The following is a 23,257-nucleotide window of genomic DNA, read 5'->3' on the forward strand; positions in this document are numbered from 1 at the left end:
CGCACCATAAAATAGCGTAGGCTTCCCTTTGCCTAGAACCAGCTGTCTGCACTGGAAGCAAAGCCTACTGGAGCAAGCAGTCTGCTTTTCTACCAAGGACATGCCACTGCATAAGAAAACATGCAGCAAAACAAATCTTCATCCCCATCACTCAAACTCAGCCTACTGATTTGTTTTCCTGGACAAAGCAAAAGAAAGAAAAATTGACATCTTATGGCATTTTATAAGGTGTGTAATGACAGAGAAAAGCAGAGCTGAGCAAAACCATACTTTGGGAAGATCATTGAAATTACCAGGGAAAAGCTGCAGGTAAATGGGAAAGCTGTAGAGAGGAAAAGACCATCAGAGAAGCAACAGTACAAGGACCAGGAGAACTTCACACCACATCAAGTCTACCACAAACACATCTCTAATACAACATCACAGTCTCTGAGGCACACCAAAGACATGGTAAATTTGCCAGTGAATTAAAAAAGCTGGTGCCATTAAAAAAGCTAACAGAAGCAAAAGCTGGGTGTCTGCTCTATTAGAAACAGCACGAGAATCAGTAATTGTCAGACATCTTCAGGCATTACAGAGTGTTTAATGGTCCTTTAGGTGGACAATGGAGTCAAGAAAACTCATTATTTCCAGCACTGGCAATCTCTTCGTCTAGGTGTGTCAGATAAATGTGTTTACCAACAAATTACACTTGGTTCCTCCAATCTCATAATTTGTCCATTTGAATTAATCTGCAAACATTTTATGATTAATATTAAATTATCCTAAGTATCTTCCACTCTAATCAACCAATAAGAAATCACATCTCAAACCTGTGCTAATCCTGGGTCTCTAACCCTGAGGACAGAAGAGAACTGGTCTACGTTGACTTTTATCTTTTTATACATTAAAATGCTCTGCATGAAGCTTGCCTACCTTGGCTCAAAATGTAGAATATGTTTATATTCTCTGAAATGAGAGCTCTGAGCTCTTTGATAAACAAACCAAGTCACTATCGGTTTTGACTGCACTTTTGTAATTTCCTTCCTGAACTTAATCATTATTTTCAATCTTCCCATTCTCCTTGACCTCAGGAAAGCTTTTCAGATCACAGCTTGTTCCTGTAACTGTATCTAGAGCAACCCACCTGCTTTCTTGCTATAGCACAGCAGCACTCCGCAAAATCAAGTTCTCTTCCCTCTACAGGCATAATGCCCCCAATGGCTATCCCATGCACCCGAGTTCCCTCTTCTGTCTTTTCAGTGGTTCTATTCCAGTTCTCTCTTTCCTTCTTTCCCTGACCATAAGCAGGAGTGACAGAAAAACATCACCTCCTAGAAAGCAGTTTGTATCTGGAGATAATAAAACTCCTCAAGCGAATGTGCCAGAAATTGGGGAAATGGAGAAGGGCATGTTTCCCACATGTACTTAATGCTTAATCTTCTACATAAAGGATGCAGCAAAGGGAAGATAACCCAAACACCCAAAATATGCAAGTTAGTTTTCTCAGAACAGACAACGAGAATATAAAAAAAAAAGGAAGATAAGCATATAACAACATTCACTGTGGAACACAAGAGATTAGTAAACTGGTTTTGAGCCTAGCTTGCACATGAACACAGTACAGACCAGGACAGGTAGGCAACAGGCACACAAGCAAGCAAATGAGCCCTGCCTCTCTGCACCACACTTCCCAGTGCTTCCAGTTTTGGGATGAGCATGCAAGCTGGCCACGCAACTCAGTTAAACTATCACTGACATAATCAAGAGCATATGACCATGCATATGTCAAGGAAACCTGAAACTCTCCACGTGGTGATGTGCACATATTGAAGACACACAGGCACCTCCAGAGTAACATGCAGCTATCACTCAGCACAGAGAACACTGTCTCAACACTGAACATGAAGAAAAATTGGAGTGATAGATAACAGAGGACAAAAAAGTTACAGAATATACGTGGCAATTGTGACTGCCTGCTGTCTCACTTTGTCATGTCCCAAAACCTGCAAGCATGGCACACCATTACATTCCTGCGTTGAAAGCCACTCAGGCCATATTTAACTCTTCACAGGATCCAGATTTTAGTTCTCAAACAGGCTTTTGATGTATTTTTATTCCCAAATTCCAGCTCTAGTGAAATTTGAGCTGAAAAGCAAGGAGAATATCAGGCTGCCTCCTGGGCTTTCACATAGGCAGCAGGAGTCAAACTCTCTGTGGATTCTCTATGCACAAAGCCAGCAGGAGAACAGGAGTCTTTCTTCCTCTTGATAGCAAGGGAAGCGTGTCTCAGTTATATGGTCACATTCTGTGGCCCCAAGGCAGCGCAAGGGCTTAAGTAGGGGGAAGTTCGCTGATGCCACGTGTTTACCCTGAATTCTGGACATGTAGGAACAGTCTGAAACATAACTCCCTTCAGACTGCATCGCATACCTGAGGCAGCCTCAGTCCTGTCCAGTGTAAAATAACCCTACGAACGGTACTCACCAGAAAGCAACACCACAGAAAGGATCCCAATACAAAGATGGAAAATGGAGCTTTAAAAGAGAAATAGTAATTCTGCATTTGGCTGTGTCCCCCTGCAGGCAGGTATTACAAAGCTGAAGTGGCCTTGCAGCTGGTGTTTCATTTTACCGGTTAAGCTACTGCTTGCTTTTTGCAACTATACTCTTTGCCACCTTTAAGGATTAATAAACAGTGAAACATTTAAGCAGAGGTCTTCCAGTCTCTTCTACCCACTCTCAGGTCTGGGTTAAGATAATGTGAACCCTACTTGCAGCAGAAAAATAAAATCCTATCAAACATAACCACCAAACTAAGAGCTCTTATTTTGTGTCAAATGTATTGTGCCTGGCTGCAATTTGCAAGTTCTTCCTTCTTTTCTGCTGGCTGCAGTGGCAAGCAAGAAGAAACGTGCAAAACTGGGCAAAAAGTCTCCAAGAGCCACTCCCCCATCAAAGCAGCTCTCTAGGATATTCCACTCTGGGCGACGTGTCACGCAGCAGCAGGCACCCTGGGCACACAGCTTGCAGGCCCTGAGGCAGACCCAGCCCTGCAGCATACACCTATCCTGAAAGCAACATAGAACAAACCCCAGTATCCCACATTCTGAGTATCTCAGCAAGGAGTGATCCTTTGCCAAAACATTGTGCCCCAGAAAACGGACATTTTTCCCACTACAAAAATAGCTTTGGTGTTTTACAATGTTGCTGCTATACGGTTAAGGAAAAGTCTCAGTGACTGTGTATCTCCAAACATTCTCTGAAATAGGTTTTAAAATTCAGTCCTGACTTTCCAGAGTTTCCTGAGAGGAAGAAGCATCACTTGCTTATACAGGGAAGGAGTAAAATTCACCTAAAAAATCATATTCAAAACTGCCCTGGAGCCCTGTCCTCATTGTGTGGATCACATATAGTGCAGATCATGACAGTGAAAGCTGTAAATTCCAACCAGGTTTTTGTATTGTCAGGCCTACGCAGACTGCATTGAGCTCAAGCAGATAATTTTGCACAGAGCAAAGTCAATAGTCTTATACAGATTTAAAATATGTAATAGCTACCCAAGATTTCTAATTCCAGAGCTTAAGACTTGATTTCCCCAGCAGTCCAAACACCATAACTTTCACTATTTTTCTCTTGGGAGCTTAGTTTCCTTTGAGTAGATACACAGGAACATTTTAAGGAACTTCTCTACTTCCTTTTTCTTTTCTTTCCCATAAAATGCTATAACTTTCTGAAAACATGACAGGAAAAAGGCATCTTCATATTTAAGCAATCTGTATACAACTTTATGTATTTCCACCATGCACACAAATTAGTATCTCCTTCTTTCTTGTTAACACTTCACAAGCCACACGTCTACAGACAAATGAGCACTGCCTCCTTTTTTCCTGGTAGCTTCCTTTGCTACAGTTCTTTTGCTACCAGGATTTGTTTCCTTTTACTTCCTGTAAGGCAGTAACTACATTCATACTTACTTGCTACCTACATCTATTTGCTTCTTTTTTTACCTTCCCCCAACAGGCAAGGCACTTTCTGCAATCCCTATTTTCCTGCTTTTCCCTAAATCCTCAGCACTTCGTCTTCATACTGCGAGTCATCTATTTTTTCTGGTGGTCCTTTGACCATCATCAACATTACTAAAAGGACTTGGCAACACCGAAATATGCAATATGAAATATGCACCATATGCAGAACTGATAGTTGCTCAAATGAGGAAGATGAAAGAGGCATGAAGTTTCAACTCTAAAGATGTTTCTTGGAGTATGCTAAAATTGTAAAGATAATTTAAATTGAACCAAAGTGATATACACAGTCTAGACTGTATCACAGTGGGTATCTTACAAAAACAACCAATGCATGATAATCCAAATAGTGTGAGCAACAAATGTCATTTCTCTAACATGCACCTAGCATCTACTGCTATCACAAGTGAACCATGTGGCCAGAGAGCTCATAAATTCTGCCTTCATCAGCAACATCAGTTAAAGTTAAGAAAACGTGTTAAACAGCTTTTTTTCTTAAAGAAAGGAATCCAGTCTGGTTTTCTTGATTTCATTAATTTCCCAGAAGTAAAACCTCTAGCCAACTGCCACATACCAGGAAAGAATTTGGCCCTATGGTATATAAGAAGGTGGTTATTGGGGAACCTACAATAAACTTAACACGCCTTACAAACCAGTACTGAGTAATCTGATTTGCATAAGAGCTGAGATCATTACTTTTCCATGCTTCGGTTCCTATATTTGCCATATTAAGTCACACATCAATCCTATGGCAGATAACTACCAACCACAATAGAAAAGAATTACTGAACGGAAAGCAATTCCAAGGAGATGATACAGGATGATTACTGAGACATTCTCCTCAGAGTTTAAAACTCCTTTAAAAAAACCAACATTATACCAGCAAAGCTCGGGGCGGGGGGGAGGGGGACAGAGGACGGGGGAGAAACAAACAAACAAAACCCCCAAAACCTCAACAATGTCAGTTGTACACAAAGATGGCTTCTAGTAGAAAGCACAAGGAGTGCTGCCAGAAAAATTACCTCCTTCCAGCACTATTTAAGATACTCTGGGCTACAAAATCTACCACCTACCACAAGGACAAGTTTGTTTCATAAACCAATTCTTCACACAGATGAAGACCATCCTATCTCTTCAACAAAAGAGGATATACACAAGCAGCAATGAGATGTTACATATATGTTATCAACCCTGGAAAAAGGCATCAGCAAGTAATTACAGGGGTTATCAGGGTCCATATCAGTACTCTTTACCAGCAGGCTACCTGCACATTCTTTTCCCTCTCCATCACCACTCCAGCATGCTGAGTTTTCCAGAACAGTTTCATCCATCATATATGTTCATAAAATAGCTTTTAAATAAATATCTGTTTATTACAGCAATAATAACAGAGGTGATATCTAGAAACAAAAATGCATGGAACATATTCTTTCACCCAGTGAGTATAACTCTAAACATTATATATGCTGAAAAGTGGTATGCATTTTTTAAATAAAACAGTGTTCAGAACAATGTAAGCGAGAAAAATGTGTGTGAAAATGCAATTTAAATGTCTTTCAGACTGCTTGGAGAAGCAACTGCAAAGTCAATATATATATATGAACTAAATTAAGAGTCCATGAGTAATTTCTGTAGTATGCTCCCCAAACAATAATAAATGCCAAGTTCAGATTAAAGTGAAGAACTCTTCCTGATGTCTCCACATCCAAAAATTCTTTTTCCTAACAAAAGTCACCATTCTACCACAACCTAGCCATCATATTTTTACCAACCCCAAACCCAACAACTGTAAAAAACCTCTGAGATAAAACTAAATCAGATGCAACTATCCATCTAACCATTCTAATACAGTCCAATTCACACAGAGCTGATATTCAGCAGGATGTTGTTTTACACTCTCTTTTCTGACACAATGCTTAGAGGGTGGATCACAAGGAAAAGGGAAAGATAAAAAAGCAGCCCAGATACTGACCCACTCACTCATGCTAGGCAAGGAGCTCAGGCCACAAACCTACTCTTCAATGTGGAGTGCAGGGTGCAGAATCTGTTCCTCAAGATGCTACTCCAGCCACGATCCCAACCTCTGAAACAGCAGTTCCCATCACGTCTATTGTCCTACAGAGATAATTCAAGAGACACGGTACTTGCTACAATATTTGCAACTTAAAACTCCAAATTAAAGATACTTCTCTTTAAGACTTAGGCTCCATAACTTCTTTTACAGATGCTTCTTACACTCCATGGTTGAGACAAATTCTCCTAGGCTGTCAGAAGCTGCAAGCAAAATAACAGAGAGGTAATAACAGCACAACCCTACGAACTACCCAAAGTTTACTGGGTGCCACTCACATGCACGAGGGCCACACCAAAGGAGAAGGCAAGACTGCCATCTTCTCAGGATTGAAAGTATAGATCTCCTTGCTCTCTCTTCCCTTACACTACCAGGGAATCTGTGTTATGCGGCTGACACTGCCAAGTAGCGCTACTTGTTCATGTCCCTTCTCCTCACCATGACAGCAAACACCTATTTAAACACAAAATTCACACCAACTCCACATCACGTGGGATGCTTAAAAGTAAGCTGCGTTTCACACGACCACCTGTCACTGGCCCTAAGCACGGGCTCCCCGGGGTTAAACATCTCCCCCAACTCCCCTGCGCCGTTCCCTTTAGACGCTCTGAGCAGAAACGCTGCTGGAGCCGAGGGCGGAACCTCACGGCGGGCAGGGAGACGGCCAGGAGCTGCCAGGTGAGCGCATCCGCCAGACTCCCGCGGCCGCGTCACCCTCCGGGTGTCCCCGGCCGAGTCAGCCCGGCCGCGGCCGGCAGCGAGGAACCGCTACCCCGCGACGCGGAGCGCAGCCCGCGGCGGGCCCGGCCGCCGCGTCACGGATCTGCTGCTCCCAGCAGCCAATCGGGGCCGGAGCCGGGGACGGCGCGACTTCATTCATTCATTCATAAAAAAGAGGCGCAGCGCAGCTGGGAAGCGCGCCCTTCCAGGCTCGGCGCGGGGAGGGCCCCCTCATCCCCGGCTCCCCGCCCCACCGTGCCGGGGGACGGACACTCACGGCAATCCGCCTCGTCGCTGTTATCCGAGCAGTCGTCGTCCTCGTCGCATTTCCAGATGGCGGGGATGCACCGCTCGTTCCGGCACTGGAACTGGTCCTCCTCGCACTCCTTGACGGCGCCTGCGAGACACGGGGCCGCGCCTGGGTCAGCGGGGCGCGCTCCCACGGCGGGGCGGCAGGGGCACCCCGGGGCCGCCTCGCCGCCCGGCCCCGGCCGCGCACAAGCCGGGCAGGGCGCCGGGAGCCGCCGGCCGAGGGTGGGGGGCTGGGGCTGGGCTCGCCAGGGCAGAGCGGTTCGGTGCGGGGCTGGGAGAGACGCGCCTCCGCGGGAGGACGGCGGTGATCCCGAAGCTGCTTTGTGCAGGGATAAAAGGGACCGTTCCCGTGCTTCCCCGCATTGTTTTAAAGGCAGGGGCAAAAGGAGCCTGGGAATAGAAGACGGTTGAACCCGAAATGCAAAAGACAAAGAAAAATGATAAAGCACACCGATGCCGGGACCTCCTGCGCGTCCGTTACCGGGGCGAAACGCACAGCGAGATACCTGGGGACGCGAGGCGTAAGAGGCACCGGCGCCGTCCCGGGAAAAGGGAACTGACCCAACTAAAGTTGAGGGCGGGGGGGGAGCCGACGGGGAGGGAGCAAATCTGCTTTGCAGACACGGTACAGCGCTGCTTTGATGAGGCACAAATCTCCTCAGAAAGGGATTAAAGGTGGCAGCTCCTGTCACGAGCGGCCGGGTTGCATTCGCCCGCTGAAGAGCGCGCCCGGCCCCCGCGGATCGCAACCCCCGAGCGCGCCCGACCCTCCGCAGGTCCCAACGGCGAGCGGGTGCCCGCGGCCGCACACCCCTGGGTGCCCGGGCAGGCAGGACGCTCGCCTCCCCCCTCCCGCCACCTCCCCGAGAGCGCCGAGGCGAGGCGCGCACTTGCCGCACGCCGCGGCCGCCCCGGCGGCTGAGGGAGAGCCGCCGGGCCGCGCCGGACCCACCTTTGCCGAGGTGCAGCTTCAGCAGCAGCAGCTGGAGGAGCAGCAGCCGGGCGAGCGCTGGCCGGCACATGGTGCTCGCTCCCTCCGTGGCAGCGCGCCGTGTGCGGGGTGCGCGCAAACCGGCGCGCCGCTCGCTGCCCCGTGCCGACTGCGGCCGGCGCCGCCCCCGCCCCGCCGCGCGCCGCCGCCGCGCCGTGACGCGCCCCGCTGGGCGGGCCCCGCGCGCCGCCGCTCGGCACGGCCCCGGCCGCCGCCTGCCGCTGCCCCCGGAGAGAGCGGCGCTCCCCCACACACACACACACCGCCCCGAGCGCCGAGCCCCGCCGCCGGGAGGAGCCCCGGAAGGGGCCGTACCCCGAGAAGCACCTGCGGGACGCCTCTCTCGGCACGCCGGTGCGGCGGCGGCCCCCGAAAGCCCCGCGGATGGCACACGGCGCGCCGGGGCGCACGTTCCCAGGCCTGTCTGCCGAGGACGGTGGCCTCGGCCGCCGCGGCGGCCGGGCTCACCTGCCGCCGCTTCGCGAGGGGCGAAGCGCCGCCACGGCTGCGGGAGGTGACGGGGCCCGGGGAGAGCGGGGCAGGCCCGGGCCCCGCCGCGGTAACCCCGGAGCTCTCGCTGGGACGGGCAGGCCTGCGCCGGTCTGTACCCCGCACGCAGGGTCGGGCCCTCAGGTCGTGAGCCTCCCTCCGTGTGCCCAGTTACAATGGCGGCCTCATTCATGATCTTAGTTTTATTAAGTCGGTTAAACACGTGGACTCTTTCGAATGGCCGTGAGTCACAAATTGGGTGCTCTCCTCATCGCTTCAGGTCTCCCGCTGAGGGATTTCGTTATGACCATACTGATGTGGTCATCCCCGCTTAACTGCGTTCACATTACTGAAACAAGCACGAAGTACGCTAAAGGTGGCAATCTCCCTCCGCAGGACCGGCTCGCCCTTGGTACTGCTCAAGCACATGCGGCTTGATCAGTAACTACAAAGGAAATGTTTCACAAGCTGTCAGGGGCCGTGTTTATCACTCCATTTGCACAGTGCTGATGAGAAAGCAGTTCACCGTCTTTAATTAACACTGTTCTGGGATTAAGAGTATTTCAGTAATCTTATTATGAAAAGATATTTTTCAGGAGTAACTTGAATCTAACATCACAACAGGATTAACATGGTTATATGTGGTGTGTTGGGTTTTTTTAAAAATCAAGCACTAATTTTACACAATCCAATGTAATAAAACTTTTTAGTTTCAAACCCTGAAATGCCCTTGACTTTGGAACTGGTCCACCATTTAAAAACACACCTGTGCCTTTAACAAAAATTTTGCAAGTCATTAGTCAGTAGTGTCACTAATGCGTTTGAATCATGTGAAGAGGAGAAGAGCTAATCATTGAGCTATTTCAGTAGCAGCTTATAGAGTATTAACAATTCAAGCCTTTTGGAACAATTTTTTAGCATGCAAAATGTAGCGCATGTTTGTGTTGGCTGGATCAATTTGATAGATTACAATAATTGCTTAAAGCAAATGAGGTGTTTATAATACATTAGGTCAAATTTATCTTTTTTAAATGTGCCAAAACACAGATTCATAAAGCCGCTATAATTCCTAGCCTCATTCTTCTCTTTCCTAAATTAGTTTAAATTGGAAGTAGTTCCGAAGACAGTAATGAAGCTATCCAGTATGAAACAGGTGTGAGTGTGCAAAGCATCAGTCACAGCAATGATTTGCTATGATTCCTACCAGAATTCTGTTTTATTAAAAAAACCCAAACAGGTATTTTGGCTTGAATGCCTCTTACAGAAAACAAAATTAATAAGCTTTCTTTGAGTGAATTGCTCTGAGGACACCCGACCAACAGCAATGTCAACAGCCTTCACTGACCAGCCATTGGAGGGGCTACTTGTAGCCTAGTACCATCTTGTGGACATATGTGTCTCCAAGGAATTGCAGAGGCAAGAAGGAAACTAGAGGTGCTAAAGGGGAAGTAAATTGGGCAAGGGCACCCATTTGGTATGTAAGAGAAATTAAATCTAGTTTTATCCATTATGTTCCAATAGTTAATTAAGACCATTATTTACCTCCCAAGGTGTGTCTGTTCCAGGAGATCACCTCTTGAGTCAGAAACTGGAGCAGGAACTCATGCTTCTTTTATCCAGACTGTATGGAAATCTGTAAAGCAACAGCACAGACATTTGGCCAAACAGTAAGTCTCCAACAGCTAATATGCAACATTTAGTAACCACCATATACAAAATACATTCTAATATACTGCATTTGCTAGTTGGCAACTGAGTTTGCTTATAGATTTGACACACATAAACCAGTCTGTCTTCTAATCTCAAGCCTGGTTATGGTAGGTGAGACCAAGGGTCTCTCTAGCTCATTTGGACCCACACTGCAGCTGAGAGCAGATGCCTGAGAGCGAATGGAAGACCAGAGCCAGCACATAGCAATGCTTGCCCAGAAGTTTCATATCTTCCAGCCATTAGTGGCTCGAGGACTTAGTGAGACAGCGGTAGTGTCTTTGTATTCAAATAGTCCTGAATAAGTTTTCATTAATATCAGTTCCTTTTCAAATGTATTGTAAGTAAAAGCTTTAGCAGGAGTCACATCCTGAAGGAAGGAGCTCCCTAGCTCTACATGTTGTGTGAAGTACCTCTGCTTCACATTGCTCTGCCCCTGCTTGGTCGTTACTAGCTCCAGGTGTGTAGCACAGAATGTGTGCTCTTGCCATGCATGGAAATATTTCAGCTTAAAAGGAATGTAAGTAAACTTAGGAACACAGTGCCACCCTCATGATTTTTAGAAGACCAGCACGGAGTTGAACTACATGTTCCTTATTTTTTTGGTCGGTCCATAGCATAAGCGTGACCCAGCTTTATTCAACACTTCTCAAGTGAGTACGGGCTCCTGCTGTAGCAGACTGTTTCTCCACTGGCTGTTTTGTATAGTTTTTATTAAGAATTAGGCTCAGGCTGCTGTGTCAACTCTTTTTTTCTCTCCATCTGAGTGACTAGTATGTTCTACCTCTACCTACTAACAAAACAAAGTCATCCTAAAAGTTCAGGCAGACCAACCAGCAATGGGGCAGCCTCAGCCCCACGGCACAAAGAAGATGAGAGAAGGAGGCTCTCAGACCATGTCAAAGTGCTGTGAAGGAAGGGACAGTTCAATAACCTGCTGTATGTGTAATCTGCCAATTTGCTTCTACTTCTGGTCACACACTGCTGCACATTAAACAACACTAACACAAATCAGCTGGCCATTAACAGAGGTACATCAAAACAGTGAAATGCTATTTTTATAGAGCTCCGTCCAGATGGAGCTTCCCATCAGCTAGCTCTGCGTCGTTCATCACTGTTTCTTTGATCTGTTTCACAAAATTATTTTTATAGCTGGATTTTTTTTTCCTGACACAGAACCCAGATCTTTTTTCCATACTTAAGTTTTTCAACAATTGGTGACTTAGATCCATATGTTTCTCATGACAGCTACAGCTTATACATCAGAGAAGTCTCTTCAGTGTCATGATGAATAACTGATACCCTGCACACTGGATTTTCTGCAGGCTTGAATTAGTATACCAGGTTCTTTTGTTGTTTACTCACACAGGTGTGAATATACACACCCTTCCAATCACAGATTGTATTCGAATTGGAAAAATCATTCAGAGGGATGTAAAAAGCAATGCACCAAACTTATTTTAGTGAAAGTTCGTCTGGTGTTTCCAGCCTTTGTCCATCATATGTACGCTTTCCCTTGTTTTGCAGAACACTACCTCACAGGTTCAGACCAAAAGTCCATCTTGAACAACACACTACAAGCACTTCCACCTGGTGTACAATACCCAGAAACATTTTAGTGTTCACCACACTGCAGCTGATGAGGCCACAGACCAGCCGTGCAAGATGAGGTGACCAACACCATCCACACTGACTTAGAGATGGGCAACACTTTTCATCTAATTTTAAGACTGAGAACCTGGCCTTGATAGTGCCAGGTTAGAGCAGTATCAGACTTACCCTGGCTTATTTACTGCCACTCAAAATCAGGAATGTCAAGAAGCCGTGGACCTCCCCTGCCCTGTGACCACTGTCAGAGAGACAGCCCCAACCAAAGAGAGCTCTCTCAAGTATGGAAGAATGGCAAGTGCTTCATTTTTTTTGTCAATAAAATTTTTGCTAAATGTAAAAAAAAGATGACAGACTGTCAAGGAAGAGAAAGAACAGGACTAGTGTATATATACTTCCACTGGGAAGTCTCCAGCCTATCTGCCGGAACTCTTCAAGCCATGGAGACCAAGTTTCCTAAGCTATTTGTACTAATGCCCCTGCCTTTTTTCCCCAAACAACTTAATGTCCTTCTACAATAAATTTCTTTTTTCTTTCAAAAGGACATTTAAAAAACTGTCCTCCTCTATTTGTATAATAACCTTTGAAAATATCCCCTGTCCATTAGGCTGACTTTTTCAGTCTTGTCTTTCAACTAATCTAATTCCTTCTATCCCCTTATAGCTTTTAGAAATGCTAACATAATATGTTTTGCAAACAGATATTTAAATTAAACCTTTTAATTAAAGTTAGTTGAACCAATGCACTAGCAGCCACATCCCTTAAACTGCCAAATGATATGTCAGTACCTGCAATATTATTTACATTTAAAAAAAAATTCTCTTGCCAAAACTACTGTGAGTTTTCAGCTATACATAGTATTGTATATTATACTTAAAACTAAAATTCATTTTCTGCTGCTTCTACTAAGTGAGGCACAAAACAAGCCACAAACCCAGTGGAGCATAAATACAAGTTCAATTCTGATCGGGACTTGTCCCTAAGACTCTTACATAGCTCCTGGCTTATACCTACTGTGCTCAAAATGACTAACAGTTTTCACAACCTTCCTTCCTACTTTTGGGATTACCAAGCCTACTTTTGTTTGTACTGTGTTTAATACTCTGTTTTAAAATGTTCTACTTCTGTTTTTATCTGTTAAGTTACTTCAGTCTTTCGCTTTTGATGAATTTCTTCAAAATCTGCCCATTTTAAACTGCACAGAAATGTTTCTTCTACTTCCCCTCTTCTCATAGTTTTCCCTAGACTGATTTCCAAGAGCTGTCAATTAAAAATTTTCCCCTACTAACTTCCTTAAATACTTCCAGTCTTGTCCATGTGGCTATAGGAATTTCCCCTAATTCATGCCTTTGACCACTGTTACTGTAGCATCCGTGTTCATTAACATTTTATCCTCCAGCCCCATTACATCATTGTGGCCATCCCCATCTGTCTCTTTGTAAGGGCACTTTTAATGACAGGTGATAGTACTTTCCATTTGCACAAATCCTCTTTCACGTACATGAAAGCGAGTTAGGGCTCTAATTCTTTAGGGGTTTTTTCCAATTCATGTTTTTATTTGTACCTGACTAAATGGTGTCCATAGATTGATCTCCCTTTTCTGTGCTCTTATTTTTGCAACTTTCATTGTTTTAAAATGCTTTGTTCAATATCTTCTATAATCTCTTTTGTTTCTTAGATTAATTTGATTCTCCTTTAACTTCAACTTCTTTCCAGAGGACTCCAATCCCCTAAGTCAGTTGTTTGCTATTTTACTTTTTGTATTTCTTATTTAAATCCATGCTCTGTACTACTTTATCTATTGGATACATCTTCCCCTTTCACATTCTAGGGACCTTTCACAGCCATTGGGACTTTTCTTTTGCTTGTTTCATGCCTATGTCAATTTAACCCCCTTAGCATGCTCAGAGTCTTCTAACGATATCCTTATTTTTAGTCAGCTCATGGACTCATAAAGAAAGGAGGATATCACATAATCAGATTTAAATCAAACTACAAACCACATCAGTTTATGATCCAATAATTGTCTCTCCTACAAGCCAGAATCTCTCACTTCCATAGTCATAATTCTTCTTTGTCCTAAAACTGTCACTCAGTTCTTCTTTATTCAAGCCTAAGTAGCAGTATGATATAACACTGCCACACTGCTGGCCAAACAAAATCTCAGTGGTACTTACTGTCCAGGTATGAGACTGCAACATTTAGTGACCAAAGCTTCCACTTAAATGTAAAACACACTGCATCACATTCACTAACTGCATATACACATGCATATATAACTGTCCATATCTCACACTCATGGATTCTTGTCTTCAGAGCAATTCTGACTTACGACCACTCTTAAACTTTCACATATATATATATATATAAAGCTGCAAACCCAAGTTAGTCCACTTTAACTACCACCTCCTGGTTTTCCTTAGCAAATCACCTGAAACATTACCCAGTGCCATTCAGCAGTAGTCTGGCCATGTAAAAATAACTGGGAAGAGCAGCCCCCTGGGAAGCTGGCTTGCTGAAGAACACTGCGTTACTCACAATAATTTTCCAGTATGGCTTCAAATCCATCTTATTCCACTTCGTACTCTTGCTCCTGCCTCTCTATAGCAGCTCTTTCAAGGGAATAGGGGGGAGATATGAGGTGCTTTGCAGTCCATTGGTAAAGTTTTTATTCAGCTAGAGAGGAGTTAACACAGAAGGCTTCTGCCCTTCTCTCCCACCCCAAGGCTGAACACCTTGCCATAGCAGGATCCCTAGATAATAGATCTTTGAGTGCAACCAAACCTACAGTCACAATAGGGACTTTTCCCATTAATTTTAATGAGCATAAGAATGAAGGGACTGAGAAGGAAAAAAGTGAGGATTAGGTGTCTGGCAAGATCTTTTGCATGCTAGAGGAGCACTGCTATAGACTGATCTACTCTTTGCTGTCGTACAGTGACTAATCACCGTGAAAGCTAACAGAGAAATGCAGACTTGAGGCCATAGTTAGTAACAAGTACAGTGGGTTTTTTTCAAGATGTTTCACTTCAAACTATTTATCCTATTACTACTAACAAAGGAATCATGAATTGGAGCAAAACTGAAGTTGACAGTGTCTCGTGTAACTCTACAGTGACCATATACCAATGCTGTAAAGCAGCAGATTAGTATCACAGGCTGCTGTTTGCTCTATGGTTCCCAGAGGGCTTAGACACAAACAGTGAAACGTAGTAGCAGCACCAAGCCTGGATTATTTTTTTAATTTTTTTTTTGCCTTTTTAAAAATTCTGTGAGCTAGATGCTTGCTCCGTTTTTCTCCCACACCTTATTTGTTTAGGCCCCAGTGCTGCAAAAAAGTGGTGTATTGTGTGTGGATGGCGGAAGCGGAAAGAAGGACTGGTTCTGTGAGGTGCAAAATTCCCTCAGCTCCTAGCAGCCCTCTGGAAAGCTGTAAGCATCTTGAAGGCTCACAGACAAATTATTTTAGCATTAATTACAACATCAATGAGAAAATAATACCCAAATGGGAATTTAGGATGATGTCTGCATTGAATGTTTCTCATTATTTTTGTATGGATTTCATATGACAGCAGAACACTTTAAACCCCATCTTGCTTTCAAGCTATTGCTGAATCTATTGCCTTCATGCTAAGCAGCAGGCAGAGTCTAAGTTGTCTAATTCGTAAATTCTTATAGCTGCTTGACAAGGCTGCCTTTCTTTATGAAGGAATATGAACCCAACATTTGTTTTCCTTTTTAAAGTAAAAGCTCATTAAAAGCAAATTTTTCAAGGTCAGATTCTGAATGTTTTTTTCTTCCTTTCTCTTTTGATTTCCTAGCTTGTCTTTAATAATTTTTTTTCAAAGCTATCCCATTAGATATTGCCATCTCATCACTTTCAGTTCCTAAATAACAAGAGAATGCACGGAGTCTTGTGCATAACCAAAAGATTTGAGCTTGGTCGGAGTGGAATTATTTGTTTTTCAAAGTGTATAAAAATCAAACTAGTTTTTAAAATCCCCCCAAAAGAGGAATGGGAGGAGAGGAAGAAAAGGGAAACACTGGGAGATCTTTTTCCCAGAAGAGAAAAAGAATCCGATTATCATCTTGCAAATGTAGGCCTGATGTTCAAATATTTCCTCACGTTGCACGGTGTTTTGCTTAGTCAGTGATAAAATTCTTCTGGGTGTCTCTATGCATAGCTTCATTAAAGATACGTTAGAGTCACACAAATGCAGCCTTGTTTACATACATTTGAGAAGAGTTATCATAGAATCATAGAATGGTTTGGGTTGGAAGGGACCTTAAAGATCATCCAGTTCCAACCGCCCTGCCGTGGGCAGGGACACCTTCCACTAGACCAGGTTGCTCAAAGCCCCATCCAGCCTGGCCTTGAACACTTCCAGGGAGGGGGCATCCACAACTTCTCCGCGCAACCTGTTCCAGTGCCTCACTACCCTCACAGTGAAGAAATGTAACTGAGTTGTAAAAAACTTGTTTCTTTGAAGCTGACAAACCTTTTCTCACAAATGTTAGGACAGAGCTCATGCCATGTGTAGAATCCATGCTTGTATGAGTGATAGGCATGTGTATGTGCACTCCCAGAGCCTACAGTTCTTTTAAACAAAGTTTCAGAAATCATGTCCTTACAGATTTCCTGCCTGTTATACCATGTTGCAACAACAGCACTTGATGGATAAATCCCTGCGGCATTTTGTCATATCACATAAAGCATCAAGTGATAGATGCACTTCAGAATAACATGTCCTAGAGACATAGTTTCTAGAAGCACAAACAGCTCTCCTCTTACCCTTATTAGTACACCCTTCAAAATATTCCCCCATCCCCAATTCTTTCTTCAAAAGCAAAAGCGTCTCTCAGTTCCCCAGATATTAATTTCTAACCAAGATGGATCAAGCCTGAAAGAATACAAGCATATTTGTGTGTAGACTTGTAGTCTAAACCAACCTAAAACAACGCCTACTAATTCAGCTGGTCTTTGATTTGCTGCACCTCTTGTGCTTCAGCCCTGGGTTCTCCTATGGCTCTGATACTGCACAGTATTTATGCATTTGTATGTCTGCACAGATCTTCTCAGACTCATACAGTTTGAACTTCCACAAGCACTTTCCACAGCACTTGGTCAAAGCCCTTTAATTTTTCCTCATGAGACTCCTACTATTGTCTCAGAAAGACCTTGTCTCCCTTGCATTCACTTTTTAGAAAGCTTAAACATGTCCAAACTAATCTCAGAGTTACTATTTTTTAAATAACTTTTCTATTTCAATATAACCTGTGCCACTTGGTAGGATTGATAGATATTTGTTGTCCACTAGTCATCAAAGGCTGGTCTTGGTACTTGTGAAGGAGGCCCATGATCCCTAGGAGGACAGAAGGGCAACACCAGGTCAACACAAAGCGCTGGAGGAGAGCACTGAAGGGCTGCAGCTAACCTCACAGCCCTGCACAGCTGTTCCCTTTCCCCTGGAAAATGACATATCCTGTGGCCAGATCAGATTAAAGCAGCCTGTGTTCTTCAGCTGGTTTAGATGGCTAGGACCAAACCATGGGCACATTCACCTGCTAGAGGGCACAGGCCTCAAGGACTAATATGGGCTCCCAAAGATCATGACAAGTCGTAGTAGTTCACCTGAAACTTGATTTGGGAAGTAGATTGTTTCTCTTACCATTGCAAAGCAGACATTGGAGAAATTCAGATATTCCCACCCAAACATTTGGGGTCTGTTTTGATTTAATACTAGCCAACTCTGTGGGTCCCAAAACCATGGTATAGTGTTTGCATCTCATAATTCAGCGTAGAGTAACACCTGCTTTCAGTCTGAAAGTGAAACTTCAATTCAGCAAATCACCCAGCCATCACAAAGACACAGAGGGAAGTAAAGGCCACCTCCCTTTGTACAGGTTCACAATCTTATCTTTGCCTTGCCAAAACAAAATCAATAGAACAAAACACCAACGTTTGGGCCTTTTGTTAATCATTTGACAACCAAAGTCTATAAATTCATTTCCCCATTTCATTCCTTTATTTATCCTGCTGCTCTGAAAGTCCTGAAAGCACAATGAAAACTGGCCTGACTCTGGCGCTCTCAGTCAAATAAAGCTGGCATGGACATGGAGTTACACTTAGCCACCCACCCACACAATTTTAGCTTCCCAGCCATCAAAGCACAATCAAAACTGCATTTTCCTGACTGTCAGTTTCTCTATGCATTTTTTAGAGCGCAGATGTAATAGGTTTTACAGGGAGTCCCTTTGATTCGTGCCAGCCCTGCACATTCTCATTCTGCCCCTAATCTCTCCTTTGTGGCACGCGGACTCGGAGCGGTGGGCATGGATCCCAGCGGACACTGATTACCATCCAAATTCCCTTTTGGAAATGATCCCATCTGGCAACTGCAGAACCCAAAGCTTCGACCCTCGGCCATTGTTCTTCTCCAAAATGAGCAGATTCAACTTTTTTACAGATTAAACATTTGCTCTATTTTATGTTTAAAGCTACTTTCAAGTGCTATGTCAAAACATAGAAGCTTTCTCTGCTGACCCTCCTGTAGGGTTTTTTATTTTAAGAATGAATAAAAATTAAGCAGTCCAAGCAAATTTTTTTTTTTTCAGAATACGTACAAAGAATTGCTCCCCAAGCTTAAATTTTGCATGTCAAGTTTCATCTGGGAGCAGATTCGTTTTTACAGCTCAGTTATCAGCTGTGCAAACAGGCTATTATTCATGTTCATCTAAGGTCTAACTGCATTATTGGCCTCTCAAAAATTTGCCAGGCCAGGAAAATTTATGCAGGACCCATTTTAGAGAGGGAAGAAAAATGAGAAATGGCTGAACAGGCCCAAGAAAGGCAACCAACGGCCTTGTACATCTTATCCACAGAGCTGAGAGCAATGTAGTTCTCCCCTGTTGCACACTCCCCACAGTGAGGCTCCTATCAAATCCACAGGCAGGTCTGCACTGTGACCTCTTTCTCCCCATTTGTGGTCACATATGCAGGATGCAGATGGTCAGACTGCTCTGTGATCCACTGCAGAGAAGACATAGTTGGTATATAGGCCATGGCACTGCCTTGCAACTAGGGAGTGTACCAGGTAGTAGGGCCCTGCATGTACAGAATCCCTGTCAAAAGCCCTATTCCCCATCAACTGACCCCTTCTTACCATTCAATCCATGTAGCGTATCTGATGCATGGATGATGATAGGTCTCAATTCACAACTCAGCTCCCCCCCTCCCCCAAATAGCTAAGTGCACAAATACAACCTTGACAAAAAGTGTCCAGTCATATTTCTTGCAGTGGTGCTCATAGTATAAATGTTTCATGGATAAACATCGCTCTTCTTAGGCAAGGATAATCTGTAAAGCTAGACTGTGCACATAAAAAAATTAAATATTAGTCTGCCTTTTATGCTTGTGTTATGATCTATTGATCATAACACTATCATACACTTGAAAATGAAATTTGTACCAATGGCAGCACTAATCTTTTCTTGTACATTATATTCTCAAGAGTTTAGTAACCTGAAGTTACTTATTTTTCTGAAATACATACAAAATTCTGGTAATATAAAATCAAAGTCTTCCCTTAACAAACAGAAATCCAGTAGAGTTGAGTTCTCTCTGGTTTTACCTGCAGTGTGGAGTGGTATTTTCATGGATTTTATTACGTCAGTTTTTTCACAATATCAAAATGATTTCCAAATCAATTTTAAGAATCTGAAAGCATTGTATAATGTGTCTGCAAATCAAAAGTAATCTTTTGACTTTTATGCAGCAAGACTAGTGAGTATTTCATGACAATCCTTTAAGACAGACTGTCCTGGTATCTTTACCATTAACATTTGAATTGGTTGCAGTCCGGCTGTAAAAGTTTGTCTCTCTAGGTAGCTTAAACAACTCTTTTGTCAGTCTCCTTATTAAAAATGCAGAAACATACTATCATCCCTTATCAAAAATTAAACCAGCATGGTTGGCACCCTTATAAAATTTTAAAATTGTCATTGTTCTCATGTTAAGTTAAAGCCCCCTCGTTTGCTTTAGACATCTCTGGGAATTCATCCATCTTCAGAGGAAACTCGAAGGGCAAGAGAGCATTCCTGTGATTATATGCAAGAGTAAACAATGAACATAGTACAACATGGTGGCTTGGGTTTTTTTTAACCAGGATTCAGGTGTAAAAGATACTAGTAGTTAAGAGAATTTATCTTGAAATAAGCCAGTGCCTGGGTCCTGCACAGCAGAACGGGAATTTGTCAGTGGGCAAAAACTGAAGAGTACCCCTAAAAAGGCTGAAAAGTAAAATTTAAGTTGAATGGTAGCCTTTCTTTAATTATTGTTGTGGGCAGAGGAGCTTATTACTTAATAACCTCGAGGCTGTTCATGGCTTTCAGCAAATGCCAAATTCTCTGTCTTCTGCCATATGGAAAGGCAGACTGACCACCATCTTCTGACACCTTCCTGTGTCATCAGCACTAATATTTATTTAAGCAGCAGTGAACCTGATATAAAGCCATGCTCACAGCAACCTTGTGAGCAACCTCAACACCTCACATGATTCACTTCCATCCAGCTCAGATCTCTATATACTGCATTGCTGTCTTCCACATAGAATCTCCTTGAAATCCTATCGGTGTTAAGCAGTATTTGTTTACAAAAAACACTTATGAAACCAAGTAATTCATCCTCACCACCTGGAGGCTAACCAAACTGCCCCTTTATCCTTGAAGGTGGATAATTATACATATTTCTTTCTGTGAGTAACAGCAGCATAGGACATAAATAAACAAGACTGGTGACTCCACCAAGGAAAAGACTAGTCTGGCATCTCCAGTCACTACTGTCATGAGGTGCATGAACCACCACCATGTTCCTAAATAACAGTGGTACAACAGGAAACACTGAAGTCACCAACGGATGTCTTAGCACCTGCCCAGTACTTTCCATGATTGAATTATGTTTTCACTTACAGTGTTAATAAAATTCATCATGTGAGATACCTGCACCAGTCTGACTCTTTATTTTCTTTCTTACTTTCAGACAAAATAGTTCACATATTTCAGAGAACTAAAGCAGGGAGAATATATTGTTCCCCCACATGAAAGAACAGAATAACCCTAGTACCATTTAACTGAAAAGGGTTCAGAGCCTTCAGATCTTGAAATAGGGACTTCAAATGAGTTAAAAACCATGTAACTTATTTACTGCACACAAAAACTATGCTATGCTTACATTATAAAGGCTGCTAATCAAGCACATAAAATGGTGTGGTTGCCTGTGAAACAGTAATTCATGTGCTTCGTGCACAGGCACCACGATAGCACTGTAAATGACACTGTCACATATGCTCTTTTCCGTAAGACCCTTACCTCATTCAGTGCGCAGAATGAACAATGTTCAACTAATGTGTAGCTTTCAATAGTTTATTTTCGCTTCATTATTCACTCTCACCAGGCATTATTTATTGCATGCTATTCAGATTCTGCTTTGAAAACAGAATTATTCATTTCTTCATAGGCTTTTCTGTGGTGCTTCTCAGAATAGTATGAATGCTTCAGACATCAATGCATTCATTTTTATAAACTTTCTGGGTTGTTAAGGTTATAGTTTTTGCCATTTTTATGGAACATGAACTGCGTAAGAAGTACCAGCTAAACTTGAGTACCTAACACAAGCTGTTTAAAACCTGTGTTTTCAGACTATTATACAGTACTTCATATATTCAAGATTAAGATCCTAGTGGCTTCAGCTGGAACTGTGATCGCTCAACAATTACTCAGTTTACAACCCTGGGGTCTTAGCTGCGTACTGCAAAAAAAGACAAACTCAGAAGTAGAAAACAGCCTTGAAAAGTTTCGTTTGATGCAAGTAGGATGCTCAGAATCAAGAGTTCTCTGGCGCATGTGGAGATAAAATCCATTTCTCTGCTATTCACTTGCCACAAGAGAAAGCCATCGTAAAAACATAATTTTTCCTTCTGCAGATCCTTCCATCACTGGCTATGTGCTCTTCAGTTTCTGCAACAGGAAAGGCTTTGGTGCTCATTCACTACAGACTATTGATTTATCTCCAGAACACACTTCATTATGCTAGGTTTTAAATGAAGCAAAGGTCCCAAGAAAAAAAATATAGTGTGGAATCCCATAATTACAGAGTAACAAAATTCAGGTGTGTAACATAGCTGAATCAAGGCTGCACAGGAAACATAGGAAAGCTCAACTTTTGTGAACTTAACTTTGTCATTTTAACACTCCTTTGTCATAGGTTTTCTAAACATATGTATGAGAAGTCTGTGCTCCTTTTTAGCACAAACCATAGACCCAGATGTTATATCCTCAGACTCTCAGTGAGACAGCTTGCTTTAGCAGTTGTTGGGCTGTAAGAAGAAGAGGGAGGATGAGTGCTCAGCCTGACTTAAAGTATCCCGTGATTGCAATTAAGTCCTGCTCAGCTAAAGCTGACCATGCTCACTGCACACAGAGTCATAGGAGGTTTCAACAGTGATGCTCTGGCAAGCCTTTTTGGACCCAGTCCATACGGATGTTGGGCTGTCAGCATGCAGATGACTATCCACAGGAAAATTCAAACCCATAAAAGTAACACTCCAGCCAGACTTTAAATGACAGAAATACACTGGTCCCTCAATGCCTCTACAGCTTACACCTATCTCTGGTTCCTACTGTCCTCTCTGTTCCTGGGCTGAAAGCAGAAACAGAGTAGTTGAGTAACAATAGGGTTTGAGAGACTAAAATGGTTTTTTTATGATGAGTTCTAGGATTGATTGTTTTGTGTGTTGTGTGTTTTGCGTGCACTTCAGTATAAGTGATTTTTCTCATCATGCAGTCTGTCTTAATATCCAGCCACAGGGAAGTTTGGACCGCATAAATGGCAGATGTGTCTTGGTTATGTTGGCTGGGAGCTCATTTTGATGAGGAGATGAGACAGGCAACAAACACCAAGATAAATCCTCATTGTGGGAGACTGTCTGAGGAGCTGAATAGCTGTTACAGAAAAGGTCCAGCTGGGTGCATAGAGAACCTGGATCTGCTCTTGTAAGCATTTGCAATTGTCTAACTCTATGACTCAGAAACATGTATCTTGAGAAGTGCCCTAGGCTTCTGGAGAGTAAAGATTCCAACTAAGCCTGTATTATACACCCACCACCATCTTCTCAAACACGTTCATTGTAAAGTAGCGCATGGGCAACCAAAAGAACAGCTCAGAAATGCCAGATAATTTCCTCTTTGCACATATATTGGAGGGCTCCTGTTGGGAAACACAACAGCAGCTTTGAGCTTGCTCCAAATAGCACTTGTTGGGAGATATCAAATTTCAAAACAGAAGAGGGGGGTGAAGGAA

The 23,257-nt window shown here is 43.4% G+C and overlaps 1 protein-coding gene across 1 annotated transcript in view; it reads right to left on the reverse strand.

Annotated features, from left to right (window-relative positions):
• LRP8 (LDL receptor related protein 8) overlaps positions 1-8,187 on the reverse strand; it is a 194,744-nt gene extending 186,557 nt beyond the window's left edge. The window contains exons 1-2 of the mRNA XM_075037141.1: positions 8,059-8,187; positions 7,072-7,191 (exon numbers count right to left, since the gene is read on the reverse strand). Coding sequence (XP_074893242.1) covers positions 7,072-7,191; positions 8,059-8,128 — 190 coding nt within the window. The 5' untranslated portion in view covers positions 8,129-8,187. The remainder of the gene's footprint in view (positions 1-7,071; positions 7,192-8,058) is intronic.
• Between the last annotated feature and the right edge of the window lie 15,070 nt (positions 8,188-23,257).

Source organism: Buteo buteo, chromosome 10, assembly GCF_964188355.1.
Source record: "Buteo buteo chromosome 10, bButBut1.hap1.1, whole genome shotgun sequence".
Lineage (NCBI taxonomy): Eukaryota > Metazoa > Chordata > Aves > Accipitriformes > Accipitridae > Buteo > Buteo buteo.